The 20,805-nt window shown below is 37.4% G+C and overlaps 2 protein-coding genes and 1 long non-coding RNA gene across 6 annotated transcripts in view; 1 reads left to right on the top strand and 2 right to left on the bottom strand.

Annotated features, from left to right (window-relative positions):
• Positions 1 to 5,163: 5,163 nt before the first annotated feature.
• On the bottom strand, positions 5,164 to 8,095 carry p2ry4 (pyrimidinergic receptor P2Y4). The gene is made up of 2 exons (XM_057349852.1): positions 7,968 to 8,095; positions 5,164 to 7,368 (listed from the first exon to the last, which is right to left on the bottom strand). Exon 2 carries the CDS (start codon positions 7,364 to 7,366, stop codon positions 6,293 to 6,295), a length of 1,074 nt encoding a protein of 357 aa, XP_057205835.1. The 5' UTR covers positions 7,367 to 7,368; positions 7,968 to 8,095; the 3' UTR covers positions 5,164 to 6,292.
• A 2,915-nt stretch (positions 8,096 to 11,010) lies between these two features.
• Positions 11,011 to 20,805, bottom strand: part of inppl1b (inositol polyphosphate phosphatase-like 1b) — a 36,908-nt gene continuing 27,113 nt past the window's right edge. For 3 of the 4 annotated variants that reach the window (XM_057349945.1, XM_057349948.1, XM_057349944.1), the window contains 4 exons: positions 12,427 to 12,496; positions 11,537 to 12,320; positions 11,319 to 11,437; positions 11,011 to 11,201 (listed from right to left, as the gene is read on the bottom strand). In XM_057349945.1, the coding sequence (XP_057205928.1) occupies positions 11,108 to 11,201; positions 11,319 to 11,437; positions 11,537 to 12,320; positions 12,427 to 12,496 (1,067 nt within the window). In that variant the 3' untranslated portion in view covers positions 11,011 to 11,107. The remainder of the gene's footprint in view (positions 11,202 to 11,318; positions 11,438 to 11,536; positions 12,321 to 12,426; positions 12,497 to 20,805) is intronic. The other variant, XM_057349946.1, reaches the window with a different exon arrangement.
• LOC130564067 (uncharacterized) lies at positions 15,630 to 20,681 on the top strand. The gene is made up of 4 exons (XR_008964190.1): positions 15,630 to 15,711; positions 18,548 to 18,574; positions 18,987 to 19,007; positions 20,062 to 20,681. It is a non-coding gene; the product is annotated as an uncharacterized LOC130564067 (long non-coding RNA).

Below are 20,805 nucleotides of genomic sequence, written 5' to 3' on the forward strand. Positions count from 1 at the left end.
GGGGGCTTGATAAGAAGGAATGGTGTGGCTGTTATAATAGGGTTTAAAACATGTTGCCCAGGTTGGGGTGGCCCTGCCGACTTGGATTGGGTTCATTCTGAGCAACCTTTACACATAGCTTGCAGCTTGATGTGTGATCAGCAGCTAATGTATGTCCCGAGTCTCAACCCAGATCTGAGGCCTGCCAGCAGCAACTGGAGCAAATAGATCAATGACCTTTGGCCATATACAAACTAGGCAAATAACCAAATCAATTAACTATTCACCATTATTATAGTGCACTTTTTACAAAATATTGTGGGCAATAGTCGTTGATGTTGACAGTTGATGTAAAATTTAGTCATGTTAGTATTTTAACCCCCCCCCAAATGGTTTTAAGCCCGTTAATATCTTTTGCTGTATTGTGTCGAAATATCATCTTACATTTCCAAACATTAATTTTTCTGTTATTTGTAATAATCCAGTGAGATTTTTGTATACACAAGGAGTGTGACAACAGCCGGTGCTCCACACGGAGAACTGGTCTCACCACCATCCTCGTGTCACGACTGGTGGTGAAGAACCCAAGCGCAAGCAACGGCAGTGAAGGGGTTAACAGATATATTTATTTAAACAGAAACAGAAACAAAACACCCACAATGGGGAAAACGGAACTCAGAAATATATATATAAAACAAAAGACTTCCCACGAGGGGGCAAAATGAAAACAAGACAAATAACTAAACTCAAGGTACTCGACACAACGTCTTAAACTAAAACAAGGCAGGATAAAACTAAAGCAAAAACACAAGACTCACAGTTCTCACACGACACAGGAACACGGGCGACGGCATGAACACATACACAAGCACAGGACAAAGAAACATGAGGGTAAATATAGGAACACAAACGAGGGATAACGACATGGGGCAGGTGTGGTACATTAAACACTTAGGGAAGGATAACGAGGAAACGAGATGGCGGGAACAGAGACGAGACACTGGAAAAACACATGAGAGGTAAAAACAAACATCTCATGGCCTTCCCACATAAAACCCAAGGACTCTGCCCCGATCCCACCACACGACTAGAATAACATAAACAAGACGGTGGGACCGTGACACCTCGAGTCTATTATTACATGAAGAAAGAGAAAAAACCTTACCTGCAAAGATACCTGAAAAATAAGTGTACGAAAGCAGCTTTAAACGCAAAGTGAGGTCTCATCAAATATTGATTTGATTTTGTTAATAGTTAATTAAATCAATCGATAAATAAAATGTCATTGTGACGTTTTTGAAGTGCCTAAAAATGTTCACAGTGCTATACGTAACTATGCAGGTGTCTTCAAGCATCTTGGAGAAATTGCCACAGTTCGTTTAGTTCTTCTAGACATTTAGTTTGTCTCAGTTTTTTCCACTTCCTTCATGTATTAATTTGTGCAAAAATCTTACTGGATTAATACATATAGGCCCGGTTTCATATAGGCTTAAGGCTAGTCCCAGACTAAAATGAATGTTTGAGCAGTTTTAACTAAAGATAAATTTCCCTGACACATCTTAATATACTGTGTGTCAGTATATGTCTAAGGCATATGTCTAAGGGATTTTTACAAAAGCGACTTAAATATCTTAATTCAACTAAGGCATGGTCCTAATTTAAGATAAGCCTTGTCTGTGGAACCGAGCTATAATGCCAAAAGAAGAGTTTGGAAATGTAAACTGATATTTTCATACACCACAGTGAAAGATATAAATAACTGGCTTAAAACCATTTTACTGGGGTGAAAGTACAACATCCCTAAGACTTTTGCACAGTACTGTTCTTGTTTCTCATGTATTTAGCTTTTTCTATTCTATTTATAGGTTGGGCTGTATAATACACAGTACACATGTGATTGTGCAAAACTTTAATTTATTCTTGCTGCTACGTGGAATATGCTTGTTGTGTGCTATTTTTGTATTTTGTGTTGGTGTTTTGCTTAAGTGTGTGTTTTACCACAGGAGTTGCACTTGAAATTTCATTGTACACAGTGCAATGACAATAAATGCATTCATTCATTCATAATGCCATCAGCTTAACTCATTTATCAGCTTTAATATCTGGGTTTCAAAATCTACAGTATTTTTCTAAAGGCATAAAAAGAGAGAAACCTTAAATCACATCTTATGGTTGTTTAGCTTCTGGTTTTAGCCTTTTCTCTCATTTTAAAAATATTTTTTGAAAGTTATTTTCTTATTCACTTTGTTTCTGAAATGTAAATGTTGTCAACTACTGTATAATTGGATCGAAACGTTTCCTGTTTAATGTTTTATTTGGTTAAATTTGGAACAGAGGGGTGGAAGCCTGCATGAATTGCTGGATCAAAATCTACCACATATTACATTGAAAAGCAATATTTCTCTTTTTAGTATGCAATAATTGTGCTTAGGCTGGTGAAGTACCTTATTATAGGTTTGTCAAGGAGAGAAAGCCCTGTTCCCATGGCGACTATGAAAGCCATTTGCCTCCTTTTCAGTTGGGTAATGAACTTCTTTCCTCTTTATGTCACTCTTCCTCTCCACTTTCAGCATCTCAGAAGTCCACGTCCTTGAAATCTTTCCTTTATTCTCAAATGTGACAAACAACAAAGCATGAAACCATGAAGTAAAGTCATCACCCATCAGGCTGAACGGTTTGATAATAAAAAAGTAAAGCTATGTAAGTAGAAACAGAATATCTAAGGGCCGTAGCCCTTCACCACTTTTGTAAGCGTGACTCAAGGTTTAGTGCTAACACGAACACAAAATATTTCTGTCATTTATGTTTAAATGGTTGTGACCTGAAAAAACTGTCGTTTTTACTGTAGAAAGACTTTAAATGTTAAAAGATGGCAATGAACTCGCAAGGGATCACCAGGTAAATAACACAAATCACCACATCAGCAGAATCATTTATAGGATGTCATTAGGGTTTTGTCTCCTTCAATGACCTGTGATCTTCAATGAGTCCGTGACTACTACCTCATTCTAAGACGTAAACATGAGCTGCATGCAGGCCTGAAGGTTTTACCTGCATGTACCAGTGAATGCAAGAATAATCAATTATGGAAAATGAATAAATATGCCTACCTTATTTGGAAGTTGAAAGTTGCTTTCAACTATTTAAACTACGTATATGGGACTTCAAAAGAGTTTTTCACAGCGTCACAGTTAGTTTTGAATAATATTTACAATATATTACAATTGTACAAGTGTGTGTGTGAGTGTGTGCGCGTGTGTATTACAATATTATTACAATATGTAAATGTTTTGTACATAATATATTATGCTTAAAATACCATATATAATAGGTATAATATAACATATTAGGTTAAAAATATGATCTATAATAGGTATAATAAAATAATTTCCTAAATGTCAGACCATTTAAAGCAATATGTCCAACAATTTACACGCTATGCCAACAACAAAAGGACTGAGAAGAATCACAAATCAATTAATGTAAATATTATCTCACCTCAAAACATAAAGTATATTTAAGAAAATTATTTAAAAAGACTACAGTCTCAAACATGTGCTTTTGTTATCAGATGAATCAAAATCTTTTATCTCTGTGCACTACACAGACAGCTACATTTTAAGGTTATGTTGCTGAAACTGATGTAGACAACAGGCCTCTCAGGGAGTCACGTTGTTTTTCTTTACTGCTGGATTTTGTTTTGTATGAGTATTGTATCACAGTGCTCACAGCATTGATTTCTTTATCAGGAGCCCCCAGCCCGTGTCCTTGGGCCCAGTGGCTCTCTGCACAAGGATGAGTGGATACAAGACAAGTACAGATAGAGGAACAGGGGTGTAGGAAGGGAGAGGCATCTGGAAGAAGGATTAGAAAGAGCAGACAAAAAGAAATATTACCTTTAACATCACCAATTCAATTTTGTATAACCGTATACTATTTCAAACATATAAAGAAAAGCAAAAAGTAGGATTACCATGCAGGGACAGTGTAAAATTAGTTTCAAAGGATCTAATAATAACTTACATTAACGTTAGATTCTATATTATATGACATACATGAAAACTTTGGTCATATTGATACTTTTTTACTGTTTAATACTGTAATACTTTACTATCTGTTTAATACTGTGAAGTTGCTTTGACACAATCTGTATTGTACATAGACAGTTTCATCATATGCACGCGTTTGGCCCGAAGTAAACTTCCGGTCTGTGTTTAGTTTCAATAAAACAATTTAGTGTATATTTAACTGAAATTAAATTAAATTACTTCATACGAAAAAAAATCTACTGGAAGTTAAGTTTAGGCCACATAACGTTTGTTTATGTTGTTGCCGCTGAAACCATCTTTAAAGAACTATAAATATAGATGACTTGAGTATTATGTGCATATTTAATGTATTTAATTCCATACATTTAATATGATTTTAATGAAAGATGGAAAATGCTCATCTTTCATAAACTTTACACCCCATCCATGATCTTGAACTATTCATGATTTCAAAGACTCATCTTTTCTTCTATTTATCAAAAGCAGCCAACAGGTATATTTATTGGGCAAAAGAAATGGAGATGAGTACGCTCGCACCATTAAAAAATGAAAACAGCACTGAGGACATCTACTGACCAAAATTATGAGCTTTTCCCTTGAGATACCCTGTGTTCTCAAACACACAAAAAAAGAAGATTTTAAGATCACATTGCACATTCACCTAATACACTTCATAGTCCCGATCAAAAACAATTATAAAAGTAGGCGGGGGCATCAAAGATAAATCCACAATATACAGAAAGTACACAAGAATACATACATGCATAATGTAAATGAGGAGCTCAATTTTTGCTTTATAGTGCAAGAGACAAAACAAAAATTATTAACAGAAATTATTTTAATTAGCAGTCTTAAAAAGTAATTATGTCAAATGTTGTTTGTATCAGATAGAAAATAAAGGTGCTACAAAAGGTTCTTCACAGCCTTTTGTGAAACAGAAAGGTTATTTGAATGTTAAGGTGGTAACACTTTACAATAAGATGCTATATGTTAACAATTAGTTAATGCAACAATGAACAATACTTCTACAGCATTTATTAATATTAATTCATGTTAATTTCAGCATTTCAACATTACTAAAATCAAACATTGTCACTGTTAGTTAATGCACCATGAACTAACATGAATAACTGTATTGACATGAACTAACATTGACAAGGATTAATAAATGCTGAAAAACTAAATTGTTCATTGTTATAGCTAATGTTCGCTAAAGCATTTACTAATGTTAACACATAGCACCTTATTGTGATTTGTTACCGTTAAGGGTTCTTTATGAAACCAATCAGTCAATTGAGGTTATACTATGGCATCATGAAGGGCATTGATATGTATGGACTGAATATACAGTACATGGAAAACAGCCACAAGACAGGAGCGATATAAAAACTGTATTACGACAATCCCATTTTTCAAAAATAATGTCAATTTAATAAAGAGAAACTACATAAAAAAGAAAATCCACACACTCACAAACGATCCCACAGATGTTACATCAAGAAAATCTCTCCCCACTATATGCCAAAAGGATCTATTTCCTTTTTTCTTCATTCAGCTACCCCGTCATGCAGTGACGGAAAAATACATACAGTACATGTAAAGCCGCACAGCTGTACACCTCCTCCACCAAATGAAAAAACAGCCATACAAAAAGAGTGGCCAAGAGGGGATATCTGCAGAACACACTGCGGTTGTGCTTGTTGACTTTCCAGCCTCCCCCACAACCATTTACCTTTCCACTTTTCCTGTTTCCAGCTGTTCAGTTTAACTCATATAGACACTTTATCTCTCATTTGTTAAAGGTTTATGTGTTGGTAAAACAATGCAGATAATGACAAATAACATAACAAAACAGGTTGGCATTTTTGTCTTAACAGTTATAGACCAAAGTCCATCTCTGGGATTTACAGTAGGTATTGTTTTCAGTGTTGGCAGTATCTACTGTATATACTGTCATGTCCGTCCTTGACCAACAGTAAACCTTTCTTCAAAACAGTAACTAGGAGTGATTGGCCATCAGTGCTTTAATAATAGAGCTGCACTGTATTACCAGTAATGACACTGGATAAAAACAACTTAAGGAGTGCAAAGGAAGCAAACCACATCCCTTCTCCAAAGAGATTCCTAACTTCATTGTAGTGTTTACAATGTAATGGTCCTGGCTTATTTCAAATGTATGTCTCTGTGGCTTGAGAAGATATGGCTGTTGACAGAAAACCCATTAGGAGGAGTCTATTTTATGTTTCCAAAATCCATGTCTGGCGCTACAGTTTAGACTCTTTGTTGACTTGAGCATCTGGATTTTTTTGCGCGTACGCATCAGAGCTGCTCTGAGGTGTCTTTCTGGTGAACACTCTGAGGAGTTTAGATCGATAGTGATCGCCCGCCAGGAAGTAAAGAACAGGGTCCAAACAGCTGTTCATGCTGGCGAGGGGACGAGTGATTTTATAAGCAAAGTTGACAATATTAAGAGACTTGCACTCAGCATCTAAAACACGATACGCATAGTACAGCGAGCGTGTGATGTGGAAGGGCACAAAACAGATTGCAAACACAACCAGCACCACTATGATAAGTTTAATAGACTTCTTCCGGCTGGAGGCACTCTGTTGACTTTGGGAAAGGCCTGTTCTGGGTTGGCAGAGGGTCCGTGCCATCAGACAATAGCAAACCACGATGACCAGAAAAGGCAGAATAAACAGTAGCATCATTACCACTGAGTTGTAAGTAACATAGTTATTGAAGTTGTCCGGGCTGCTGGTATCATGACACAATGTGTCATTATCTCTTTGAGAAGTGGTGACGAAAATCAGCTTAGGCACCAGACAGACAATCACCGCTATCCAGACCACAGCACACACCAGGTGGGCATGACGCGGCTTCACCAGCGAGAGAGTACGAATGGGGTGGCAGATGCCAAGGTAACGGTGCACACTGATGCAAGTGAGGAAAAGGATGCTGCAGTACAAGTTTGCATAGAAAAGAAAGCGCACGACCTTACAGAGGAAAACGCCGAAGGGCCAGTGACTGCGGTTTGCGTAGTAATATATGAGCATAGGCAAGGAGAGCACGTACAGTGTGTCTGACAGGGCCAAGTGGAACATATACACTGTACTGGTGTTCCATGGTCGCATTTTAGTAATAAACATCCACAAGGCCACAGAGTTCAGTACCAGTCCCAGGAAACACACAAGTGAGTATGATACAGGTAGCAGGATGTACTTGAACTCCTCATTGAAGCGGCAGCTCTTGTTGGTTTCTCCAGAAGCCACTGGTATGGGTGTGGTGGCAGGAAAGGAGAAATTCCCTGAGACACCGTCCTTTGAAAATGAGTTCATATCTGTTATAGAAAAAAAAAAAGTAATCATAAGAATACGCTGTTTCACCAATTTTAGACATATTACACCCGTTAAGAAAATTAACCATGGTTTTATTATACTAAAAGTGTTTGGCGGATTGATTATCATTTTCACCACAGTTTTAATAGAAATATCATGGTTAAACTATGGTTATTGTGGTGAGACCATAGTAAATTTATGGTTACTTGTGGTTTACTATACAGAACAAATGAAACAAAACAATGCTTTAACGGGTCATATAGACACAACATATTTAAGAGTTATTCTAAAACATTATGCCTTAATCCATAAAACTGAAGTAGCCTACGAAAGTATATAAAACTAGATTTATTTTTATAGCCTACAAACTGTTTCATTTTACTCATCTGAGAACACGGAGAAAACTGAAGAAGTGTTAACTCAACATATACTTTCACTTTGCTCTCATTTAATATAAAAATATTGTTTTTATAAATAATTCACAAATAAACAAACTACACACTTTCGCTTGTCATTTTCAGAGCGTGAAAGGTGAATCCGTTAATGATAGACAAAGAAGCGCGCGCGCGCACGCAGAGATGCGCGTGTTCGAGTAACTTACCGATCAGCTGAATGAGTCAACACGTCTTTCACACATCAAAGCATGAACGCAGATGACTGATGTTGAATGATGGCTTTCAAACGCGTTTAAGAAGGCAGATTTACCGGACTGAACATTTGAGCTGGTACCGCTAGATCTGTCGAACTGAAAAACATGAGGTGGGCGGAGATAGAGATCATTTCTTCACACGACAACAGATGAGTAATATTGCTTCCTCAAATATTTATTTAAATAAATATGAAGACATCAGATGCAAAAGCCTATAAGTGCTGTTTGAAACTTTCTTCTGAAATTTGCGTTTCTATCAGGCTCTTATTTGGGTTCAGTGATTTTACTTATAATGGCAATAAATACGTCCTCTTTTGCCATTGAAGTGAAATCATTTTAAATATTAAACAACGGAGCCTGATAAAAGTAATCATTTTAGAAGAAAATGTAAGACGGCACTTATTGCATCTGGACTCCTCATATGCCCATAAAATGGAGAATTCAGCTTTTGCTCATTATAAATGCAATTCTGAGACTTTCCTATCACTCCAGATCACCTGTCATCTTGGTTTATCACTTCATGTTATCTCAGCCTATATCAAACAGAAACTATACCGCCGAAAAATGTCCTCTAAACATTATCTTATAGCTCACATAAATGATACAGCCCAGTTTTAAGATAATAATCCTTAAAGCACAATTACAGGTCCCCTCCAACGCGAACAGTTTTCTCTCTCAGTTTACACTTTGACCGCAATACAAAACACTCTTCACGATTAAAAAGGTGTTGTCTGCACTTAAAAACTTCCATAATTTTATTTCAGTATTTGTAATTTCACTTCCTGCCTAAAGTGTGTGCAGAAGCGGGTGGGGGGCATACATGATGGGTAGCTACTTTTTAGCACTTGTGTGCATTTTCAATATCCTTAAAATCATAAAACAGGGAACAACTCTGGTGTTTCCCAAGAGCTACCAGGGAGCATATTTGCTTAAAGTTAATATGTAGTAAAAGGTAAAAACACCATGTAACCAACGAGATGAGACTTTGTCACACAGCAGTAAGCACTCATAAACTATTTATTTAACACCATATAGTCTACATTTGCCCTTGTAAATAAATAAGATCTGTGTATGAGTCCCATTTATATTAGACACTTTGATAGCAAATGGTGTGCTGTATGTAAATAATACAAGCTCAATATTTGCTCAGGTAAGATGATTGTGAACATGGAGGGAAAATCTGTGCGTAGTTGTGTCTGCAGCAGGGCAAAAGGCTATTGAAAGAAATATTACATTCTTACAATTTGCAGACATTTGTACCCAAAGGCTAAACATGTTATCAGCATGTGCATTCTATGGGAGTTGAACCATTAACCTTGGTTTCTTTAGTACGTGCTCCCCCATCTGACCCATTGGAAAACTGTAGATTGTAACTAGCTTGTGGGTGCTATGACAGAGTGCGTGACCAGTATACTTTAGCAAGTTAAAGTTCACACAGAATGTTTCACATAATGATTTTATGATGTTGGCCGGCATAAAAAAATACAGCAATAAACTGCATACAGTATTCTGTGTTTGGATAACCTATAAAAAAGTTTCAAAACTCATTGGGCTGTGCAATATTTTGTCATGCAGCTGGAGTGTTATATAAATGCACATTAAATTACAATTTACTGTGTGTCATGAAATAAAAACATCAGTTGTGTAGAAGATTGTGAGATTGGCTTGCTTTACCGGTATGGGACGTAACACTTCCTCTGCCTGACATCAATGCTGGCCTGATAGAGTTTCAGCTCTGGGGAAGAATGAGTTGTACAGGAATGTAAGTGGGATCAGATTGTGCAATGTTAACGTAGATCCGCTGAGAAAACAGTATGCTTAAAATCAATCTTGTCATGTCTAGCCCATATAAGACAGATAGCTAAAGTCAGACATGTCTGCAGAAAACACACGCAGCTACCTACCTACCATCCATCCATCACATCATTTAAAGAAATGTTAGTACATTATGATGTTCCAAACTAAAACTGGGAATTGTTTGTTTCCTATAAGCAGACATATTCTTCTGAGACCATGCTTCTTTCTAAATAACCTTTTGTACTGTATTTGTTCAGGTTTATTCATTATTACATTTAAAAGAGTTCAAAGGGGCTCAAATATTGACTGTGAATAATAAAACATTATGCACGTCAATATCAGGAGTTAAGAATATATCAGGGCTTAAAACAGTCAACCCATCTTTAATATCACCCAAAAGGTCACTGATGGTTAAATAGCTCTGTCTCTGTGACTTTATAAAACCATCAGTATGATCTAAAGTAATGATAACAATAAAATAACATAAATTCACTTAACGTCAATGTCGTAAATAAGGATAGTACTGTGGATGATCATGATAGTTTTATCATTTTATAAGAAGCAATAAAATTGTGTCATACAATCAGTATTATACCCCAGGGGAAAAAATCTTGTTCAGGACATGGATTCATGAAGAGGTCTGTCTAGACCAATTAGAAGCAGGAGGCGGGGCTAGCATCACGTGTTTATCAACAACTTGTGAATGCTATGGTGAGGGTGATTATTTCATTTCTTTTTCATTTCTGTAATTATTATTGCAAATTTTCAACCATTTCTTTATTGTGGTAAATTTCCTTGCACACTTTATTTAAATGTATTACAAAGGAGAGTTAAAGGTCCAGGGTATGAAATTTAGTGGCGAACTGCAACCAACGGTTCACTCCACCCCTCTCTTTCAAACCGCTACGCCGGCTGCGGTGGCTGACACAGGACTAAGATGTCGTCATGTTTTCGCTTCTTTTCCGAAGGAGACAACATATTTGCTCTGTAAAGCAGTTTGTCCGTTTAGGGCTACTGTAGAAACAACATGGTGAATTCCATGGAAGGGGACCTGCGGTGTATGTAGATAGAAATAGCTCATTCTAAGGTAATAAAAACATAATGTTTCATTATGTATGGTCACCTCTGAAGACATAGTTATGTATATTATATTGCATTTCTGTCAATAGATCCTACAAAAAATTACACACAGTACCTTTAAAAAATATTTATTAAGTAGACAAACATTGAACTCGTTATTTATAAAGTTGTCACGATAGGACACAATATAATTTGACATTCTACATGGCTCTCTGTTAGTCCCAGATCCTAGGCAGGTTATCCAAGATTCGACGTCTGTGAGATGGGTTGGTCACACCCGCTGCAAGCAGCTCCTCCTCTGTAATTCCACTGTGGCAACAGCAGAAAACACATATTTCACTACCTTCCACTGTTATAATAAACATATCTACGGACATTTTTCATTATTTTCAGAATTTTAAAAATGGATCAACGCTTCAGCCTCACCTGAAATAATCAAGATCATCCCAGCCATTGCGGCTGAGGTCCAGAGTGTAGCGCTGAAGACCCAGGGTGCTGAGCAGCTCCCACACTGTTTCCGGAGCTCCATGCAAGACTGACACCTGCTAGCACATTTCCATCAAAGCATTAAAATTTACGATGTCATGTCCTATTATAACCCTAGAGTCTGTATTTGCAACACAACAGATGACTACCCAACTCACCTCTTTCTCCCACCCGTAGCCTCTCTCACTAGCTAAACTGTAATCGCACGCCTGGTATCTTTGCCGAGGTGGCATCTGATGATATTGGTACTGCCCGTCTACTGGCTGAAAATCCACCTCACTTAGTGATTTAGCAATTTGAAGGGCTGTAAGCGAGTTGTCGCCTGCAGCCGCCGTCGGCTGTTCAACCGTCCAGGGTACAAAAGATGTATGGATGGGAACCCTAGTGGATTTATAGGGATTTGGTCCATTTTGCATTGGCATGGGCCGACCCTGGTTCAGCTTGTGATGATCCTTTCTGACTTTCTCTTTTAGTGGCATGTCCTGTAAAAAGATCGAATGGTTCTTGTAGGAGTTTGGGACTTTTTTGACTGATAAGACTGAATCCATATTGTTCTTATAAGACTGTAATGGTAAAGATGGATTTGAAGTGCTGTGTCTCTGCTGTGTGTTTGGAGAGACATCTGGTCCTGGGAAAAGCTGATATGAGGAAACGGGAGATGGCAGTTCACTCTGACTATCGCAAGAGGGTTTGTGGGGCGGTAGGGAGCCAGGGATCTCGATTTCCGTAAAGTCGGACCGCCGAGCAGACCATTTACCATGGCTTTGGCCTCCTGTTACTCTAGGGAGCTGTATCACAGTGTCTTTATCCAACACTACTTGGGATTTTTTGCTGGCTGTGGGTGTCTCTTCAACCCTCCGCAACACAGGCATGCCCTCGAAGAGGAAGTAAGCAGGATTGGTGTAGCTGTTTGGCACTGGAGTGTGTGAGACGGATGGCGTTCTACAGTAGGCAAAGGAAGCAAAGTCAAGTCAGAAAGCCTAATGTCAAATGTGAAAACTTGATGTGAATGAAAATATCACCAATATAGAGACTATATTTGACTCACTGTGTGGGCAATGCACTGGATGGAGGAGACATGGGATCCTTTGTCAGGTTCTTTTCAACACATAGCCATTCTGTAAATGTGAAAAAGTTATAACTCTACTTCAGATGGCCACACTGTTGAAAAAAACAGCATATGCTGGTTAAGTAGGTTTTGAAGCATGGTAGCTGGTTTAAGCTGGTCATGTGCTGGTTTAAGCTGGTGAGCACATGACCAGTTTAGGACCAGCACATGACCAGCTTAAACCAGCACATGACCAGCTTAAACCAGCAAATGACCATCTTAACCAGCACAAACCAGCTAACATGCTTCAAAACCTACCAAACCAGCATATGCTGGTTCCCTTTCTGTGGGTCTCTCGACGTTGTGTCGAACCGACAGAATGGGGTTTGTCTTGAGAACCTATCATCTTCTGAGTATTTAGAAAAGGCCAATGAAAATTGGCGAATGAAATTTGCATGCCGGGCTCCTCCCCGGATGTCCGGGTATAAGAGGGAAGCCGGCGTGCTCATTCATTCACCTTTTGTTCTTCAGAGCCTACGCATCTGATGAGTTTCTCTATGATCTGGTGATCATTCTTTCTGCTGGAATCTACGACGTGGACAGCGGACGGTCCCTTCCTGCAGTGACTCTCCCCTGGGCGTCTCGGCAGTTCCGGAGGTGTTCGAGCAAATTCCCTTTTCTAAAAGAGCAAATTTCTCCAGCGTGGCTTGTCCCGCTGTTCTCATGGGTGCAACACACTCATCGAGGAGGGGGACGGACACAATGCCTGCTTCCAGTACGCTGGGGCAGACGTTGTGGATACGTCCTGCCCGCACTGCGGGTGGTGACGATTCAGACGTTGCGTCACAGGTGGCTGTGTTCCCNCCACCACCTTACCTCTGCAGAGTGGCCATGATGTGCGATGCATGGTCCTTTAGATCAGAGGTTTGGGTTCTCAAACTGTGGATTGCGCCCCTCAAGTGGGTAGCACAGGGGAATAAGGTGGCTCACGCAAGTCACTTGGCTGTTGTGGTGCATTACAGTTAAAACACTGAACATGGGCAGTATAAAACCTCTGGTTCATCCGTGCTGTAAATGTGCTGGTGTCACATCCGTGAAAGCACAATAAATGTCATTGTTACTTTTCTTAATAAACTTTTTGTCTAATGCACTGCAGTAGCCAAGTGACTTGTGTCATGACTTGCGAAGCCTACAAACAGCATTATTTTATATAACTCATTGCTCCATGACTTATTTTGAAAACCAAAGCACACCCACTCATCAGCTCTGAGAGCTCCAAGCGTTCTTATATTTTTCGCCATGCTCGCTTCCACTTACTGTTGGCCGTATGTATATGACATGATTTAAAAAATATATCTATAGTAGAGGTATCACTATCGATACACTATCGAAAAAAAAAATATTGCGATAGTTACATGTATCGATATTTTTGCACAGCCCTAACATCAAAGTACACTTATATTCTCTGATTAAGAAAAGCATTTTACACCTGATTTACTGTATATCTTCCCAACATAATTCACTTATGGCCTAACATGTTTGCCATTAAAAAGCACTGTATAATGCCAAGAATCTACAAAAACAGACATAGTGAGAGCAGAAATTCATTTATTTTTAATCAACAAACTCTCTGTTTGGTCTGTTTTTGGAAGGTTACAACTTTGGTGTTTCACAAGACAAGTTCTTTCAGAAATGCAAACCGAAAGATATTGAAAATTAAAGATATTGAAATGTAAAGTTTATTTGGTTGTTTTTTTGTTTAAATGAGCTGTATGTAATTAATAATTTCACTGTTTTAAATCAAAACAATACCTTAATATGTTTGTAGACATTTAGGAAACATGCTAAGTTCATATATTGGTTTGTCCAAAATACAATGCTATAGTCAGTCGTTCCACTCTGAGGGGCAGGGAAAAACCCTCGCCAATATTTTGAATTTGGACTGCGATACCAAGCTCAACCGCTAGGTTTCAAGTTAGCTTAAATAAATAACTATTAGTATTTGTAAGGGAAAATAATGATTGAATTACTTTTTATGAAGGTAAATCTTTAAAAACATGGTCTTTATTCAAATTCAGTTGAATGCTCAGTATATCTCCATATGGTTCAACTTACCCCCTGACTCGGATCAACTTACCCCTATCATGGGGCAAACTGAGCCACAGAAGCACTTTTTTATAAGAAGCCATATTTTTAAAACCATATGTTATAGATGTGTTCTAATCATTTAGATTGATAGGAAACATCCTTAAATTAGATTAAATACTTTTATAGCACTTATGCCTCATTTTGTTTCATCTTGAGGACCACATAAGTGAAAAATGGCTCATCTAACCCCACTCTCCCCCTACCTCAGAGATGACGTATTTATGTATGCAAACCCCGGAAGCGAGTTAGCGTTTTAGGACTTCCGGTTCCATCGCCCCGAAGTCTATGGGTTTTTTAATGGGTTTTTGGTAAATCGCCTGAAATGAGGTCTGTGGTAAACAAAAACCGGCGGTTGCTAACAAGTTGCTAAAAGCGACTACTTCCTTTGGCGGGGACGTTAGACATCATCGTGCATATAAATCTCACAAATAATGCAACATGGGCACAAATCTCTTAAAACGTAGATGCGGATTCATTCACGGAGTAATTAGTTACCAGGGAACATGTTTTTAATAAAGTTTGAAAGAGTTGTCGGAGGCTTGGTGGTGGTGACGTTGATATCGAGCGACCTTAAAGAGTACATAACTAGGGATTTTTAAGGTCCTACTTTGGTTTATGTAGTGTCCAACAACAAGTTTATGTACATAGAAGGTGTAAAAACACTATTATTTCGTTATAATAGGCAGTTACAAAAATGTTGATTTAATAATTGACATTTACGTTGCGATTACAACGTTTACGACAGTGAGGTAGGAATTGGGCTAGTGCATAAATGTGAACATACATCATGTAAAAAGTTTAGCCAAAAAAATTAAGTAAAAGAATTGTGCTTAATCTACTCAAGAAAAAATGTCACCTACATCTTGAGTGGCCTGGGGGTGAGTAAATAAACAGCAAATTGGAGTTTTTGGGTGAACTATCCCTTTAAGTTTTGTAAAGCCAGAATTTGTCCGAATGTGATATGTAAAAATTGAGTTTATTTGTGGGTGTATGTTTGGGGTTTGTGTAACATTAATTTGTATAAAATGATAACGCAAGCTTTGTCTTTCTTTGCAGGATTATGAGACATTCTTTAATGCTAAGGAGGACAACGCAGTCTATGAATTTTTGGGTCTGACACCTCCACCAGGATCAAAGGTTGTAATTGTCTTTTTGGGTGTCTTTCTTTACTATTCATTTACCTAAAATCAGTATCACTGTTAGTCATTCTACTAATAATGTAGCAGCAGCTGGGCGGAGAGGAATCCACTGAAGTGGAGTAAAAACACTACCAGAGCACCGTTTCAATGCCATCCGCCACCAAATACTGAAAATATCGAACGATTCGCATAAATGTCAGTGGAGTTTCTTGTGAAAGAGTGATCGCTGTAGATAATGGGACATTTCATTACTTGAAGCTTTCCTTATGTAGTACTTTTCTCCCCCAGTTACTGACAACAATGAAATTGATTCTACATTGTTTTGATAAAAGAATTCTCTTGATACAGGAGGCAAAACAAGCGGAAAATTCACAAAAACTTCATAATGGATCTGGCACAGAGGAACACCTTCACGATGACGCAACAGTAATGCCCCACTGAACCTTTTTTACTAGTTCCTTTTTCTCATCATATTCAATCTTTATTTACTTTTAGTTCATTTCCAGACATGTGCCAGCGTTTGTTTCTCATTCACATTGTGATTCATTTAGGTTTTTGTACCATCAATTCCTCTGTTTGGAATAGCATACTAATACTATTTATGCAGTAGCCTACGTACTTTGCACTTACTAAGTGTGTTATCAGTGTCATTGAGAAATTGAATTTGAAGCATGCTTTTCATAGTTTTCATAAGTTCGTAAGTCAAAAGAATTGCAAATCTATACGTAGGGGTATAGTGGGTAGTTGGTGTGGGGGAGAATGTGTGAAAAAATGACATGAAAGTGAGGCAACATGTACTCACTGGAAATTTGCAATAAGTTGCATTTTGTTTTATATTGTTTCTAATTTGGTAGTCAGCGCTTCAGTGTACTGAATTGGATGCTGCCAACTTTGCAAAAAAGTGAAACACTTGAGTTTTGTCAGAAATGTAAGAGGAATATATATGTTATTACTGCTGAAATGATTCATGAGGATAATGTTTCCTTGGGCCGGTTGCATAAACTGCTTGGACTAGTCCAGTTAGTCATCAAATTATTTTCTTCAAGACTCGTCATAACTTCTTTAAATCGGTTGCATAAAAAGGTAGATTGGGCTAATTGAAATATGAAAATTAAGAATGATTAGTCCTAAGTTACTAACTGCTAGTCAGTGAGACGAGATTTCTGCACGTTAAAAAATAAATACGACCTCACGTTGTGTCAATCACATTTACACACTGCCTCCGATATTTTCGTCCGTCCTAAAAAATTTGGACTGGGTTTGATTTTCTGCGTTTTTCGCATCCGTAGCAAGCATTTTGAGAGGCGTTTTGACAATTCAGAGACACCGTACAAACGAGCGCCAAATACAAAAAAACGCATATGAAATTTCGGACTGTATATGCAAAGACCTTAATTGTTAAGACGCAGTCGCACTTAGCCGCTAAGTTTATGCAACTGGGCCCTCATGTCTTGTGCTTAAATAGTGCATTGTGCAAAGGTGTGCATGTGTTATTATTGAAAATGTTATAGACCCTCCTTTTGAAGTCCGTTTCTTTTTTATTTTGTATAGCTATAGCTTATAGCTTATTAGCTGTTTGTCTTGTCCATAACATAACCAATAATTGGTGGACTAAACTAACAACCTGATCTGAGGTGGCCATGAGGTGGCAATTTCTAATTTCTTTTAATTGATCAATTGAAGCCCCACCCCTAAACACAGCTATCCCTGGATAGTGCGAAAACGCCATTTGTAAGAAATCGTACAAATTACATTGCACGATTTAATACGAATTACCCTAAAAATCTCTAAAAAGTAAAATAGCTGCAAATTGAGATTGTGGTGGAACTAATGGCTAATTTGAAACCACGGTTAATAAATTAACCAAAGTTAAATACTTGTTTACAGCTGATCAGTTACGGCTGCGATTAGATTTTTCTTGCAGGCCATGAAGATCTTCAAAGATGTGATAATGTTTGTTATCCATTGTAGTTTGCAACATACCCATCATCTAATATAACAAAACCATGTCTTCTCCTACTGAGTGTGTTTTCTTTCTCAAGTTCCATTGTGAAATCCTCGATCATTAAATCTTGTCTCATCCTGAAGAACCTATTGTGACATTACCCAGGATGCCTTTGGAACACATGATGCCTCACATCAACGCCTGTTGACACATCATAGTTTTAATTTTGATTTCCTTCGGGTGCGTTGTATATTCTTCTAGAGAAAGGAAATTCAAGAAGCTGAGCAGAACGGTGACACACACCCAGCAGAGCTGGAGGAAGACGCTCCGGTCGAGACAGATGCTCAAGAAGAGAAAGAGGAAGACGACGAACCAGAGGATGAAGAAGAAGACGAGAGTGTAACTTACCATCATACCATCTTCTCATGCCTTGCTCGTCTCCATGCATTGTGTGTCTTCCCAAACCTGCTCTTTCCTCTTCCGTATAATCTCTTTTCCTCCACCCATTAATCTCATCCTCTGTTATTAAGGTTAGGTTTCTCATGCAGGTTCTCTCGTCATCTCTCATTTGTGTCTGAAGTTAACCTATTCTAATCGAATCTCCTGCTTTTCACCCTCTCCGTTCCTGGAGTTTCATCGCTGCTGTGATTTGCTTCTTTTCTCATCGGAGTCATTCCTGGTGTGATTGTGGCATTGAAAATTTTAGCAATCTCTTGTTTATTGTACTAGCTATAAAGGTTGAAGAAAAAGCCTTACAGATTAGTTTCAATAGTTTTTTGGTGTTGCTCGTTTGAGAAAAATCTCTGGAGTAAATGTTTTTAAGGGCTCTTCTGTCTCTTAGTTGGTTAGTTTGTGTACTGATTTTAATGCTTAACTTTCTTTTTGTTAGAGAAAAGTAGCTGAGGAGGAAAACCAGGTGAGTAAAATTGTATTATTTGTTTGCTAGCAATTTATATACAGTATAAACTCCAACATATATATACCGTTTTTACACTTTATAATGTGAAAAAATGACACATTTTTGATTGCAGTTTGTTTAATTTCATATTTTCAGATTGAACGTCTGGTTTTACGACACAGTCATTTTATTTCATTTGAAACAGTTCATATAAATCCGAGTAAATGTTTACAATGTGACCTAACAAAAAGGAAAAAAACGAATTGTTTCAATAAAATCAATCCATGAGACATAAATTGCCTTTAGATGATTTACCCCATTAAAAATATTTCAACCTAACACTTTACCAAACAAACTGCATTTGCTTGTTTTTGTTTTACGTTTCCATTCTGAATGAATCTTTTTTCTTTCTTTTTTTTGTGGCTGATAGGATGAAGGAGATGAAGACAAGGTAAGGCTCACATCTATATTTTTTAGTCTCTTAAAAAGCAGTCTTCAGATGCATCTGCACCTCTGTTTTTACACATTAAACACATGTAAGAGATACGCATTGAAAGCTGTGAATCTATGGTATCTGATATTTATTGGACTGCATCATGATGGCATGTGACATGTAATAACTCTGGATGTGAAGGTGATGCTTTTCCCCAAAGATCATGAACAGAGAAACACGGAGGTATAAGTCTCTCAACTCCTTTTGCTCTCACAGTCATGGAAAACTAGCAAATGAAACAATACCAATTAAAAAATCATTTGAATCTTTTAATTGATACAACTGTCATACACATATAGAAATGTTCCAATAATCTTATAAAATCATCGTTAAACATAGCAGAATTTAATTTTTGAAAAAAAGGGGGGGGCTTGTTTTTGCTTTTTACTATTGTCAAAAATGATAATGGATCCCTGTTCGTAGGGCTGCGTGATTAATCGTATTTTAACCGTGATAACGATTAATGCTTCCCACGATTAACTGAGCATAATCGTTGTGAAAATAATGTTTTAAAAGCAAGCACAAAACTCCCCATACGATCCGAAAATCATCGCAAAGTTTTAAGTTTGAACATTTTTTTTACTGCATTTGTACTATTTTAATATTTTTTTGCAAAACGACCAGACAAACATGAAGGGTGACCAATAGTAATTATTTATAAAAAAACAAGAAAGTAAAAATGGAGTAGGAAGGTTTCATTCCGAAGGTCACAAAATGTAAGTTTTTATTGTGGAGTGTTTAGATGATCGATCGTGTGCTTTGAAATATGGTGTTGAAGTTCAATGGCAGCAGATTATAACATATTCATTAGCTGTAAAGTATAGGCCTAATAAACATGCTGAAGTGAAATATAAGACAAAATAATCGTGTTTATTAATTGTTATTAATATTTTGAGCAAAATAATTGTGATTATCATTTTACCTGTGCAGCCCTTCCTGCTCGTTTATTAATTTGCAGGCAATTTATAAGAAAATATTACTTGCGGCTAATAGTTACTGTTTACTATTTCAGGGAGAGGACAACCATCTGGTCTCAGAGGTGAATCTTAATTTATATTTATTTTGTTCTGGAACTGACTCCTCTAGTCCTATTTCTCATCTTGCCGACAACAATCTTTCTTCACTCTTCTATTTTCCTCTTTCGTAATCTTTGCATAATTTTCTCCTTCCTCTTCACGGATAACTCGCTACACTTCTTCTGGCCTTTAGAAACATTTTCATTCAGAAGGTGAATCACTGGAAACATGTGTTTTGCTTGTCTTCTTTTTCTCTTTCTTTATAGGTGACATGGATGCTATTTATATTGTTGTTGTTGTGTTGATTTATCTCTTCCCAGTGATAACTTGTCTTGTTCCTTATTAATTTATCTCGACAACTAAGTCATTCATAGACTGACTTTGTGAAACACTTTTAGAACACTGTGGCACTTTCAAAAAAGTTGTTTGTTTGAGCAGTCCAGTTAAGTGGTCTTGCTCAAAACAATGGGATGCATTTCAGCAGGGGCACCTGTTTGTGTGACCAATGACCAGTGTTGGGTGTAACTATTTACTAAGTAATTAGTTACTGTAATTTAATTACTTTTCCCTTGAAAAAGTAAAGCAAGGGATTACTCTTATTTTTTCAGTAATTTAATTACAGTTACTTCTGATGTAATTGAAGTACTGTGTAATATATTCAATAGCGTAAAGACATCAAAATTATAAGTGTAACTTTAAAATGTATGCTTTAATGTATCCGTCTCACATTTGTATACTTT

Source organism: Triplophysa rosa, linkage group LG13 (genome assembly GCF_024868665.1).
Source record: "Triplophysa rosa linkage group LG13, Trosa_1v2, whole genome shotgun sequence".
In the NCBI taxonomy this organism is placed as follows: domain Eukaryota; kingdom Metazoa; phylum Chordata; class Actinopteri; order Cypriniformes; family Nemacheilidae; genus Triplophysa; species Triplophysa rosa.

What these genes read in the sequence shown, in the direction of transcription:
- p2ry4 (XM_057349852.1), bottom strand. Translation starts at nt 7,366, where the DNA reads ATGAACTCATTTTCAAAGGACGGTGTCTCAGGGAATTTCTCCTTTCCT.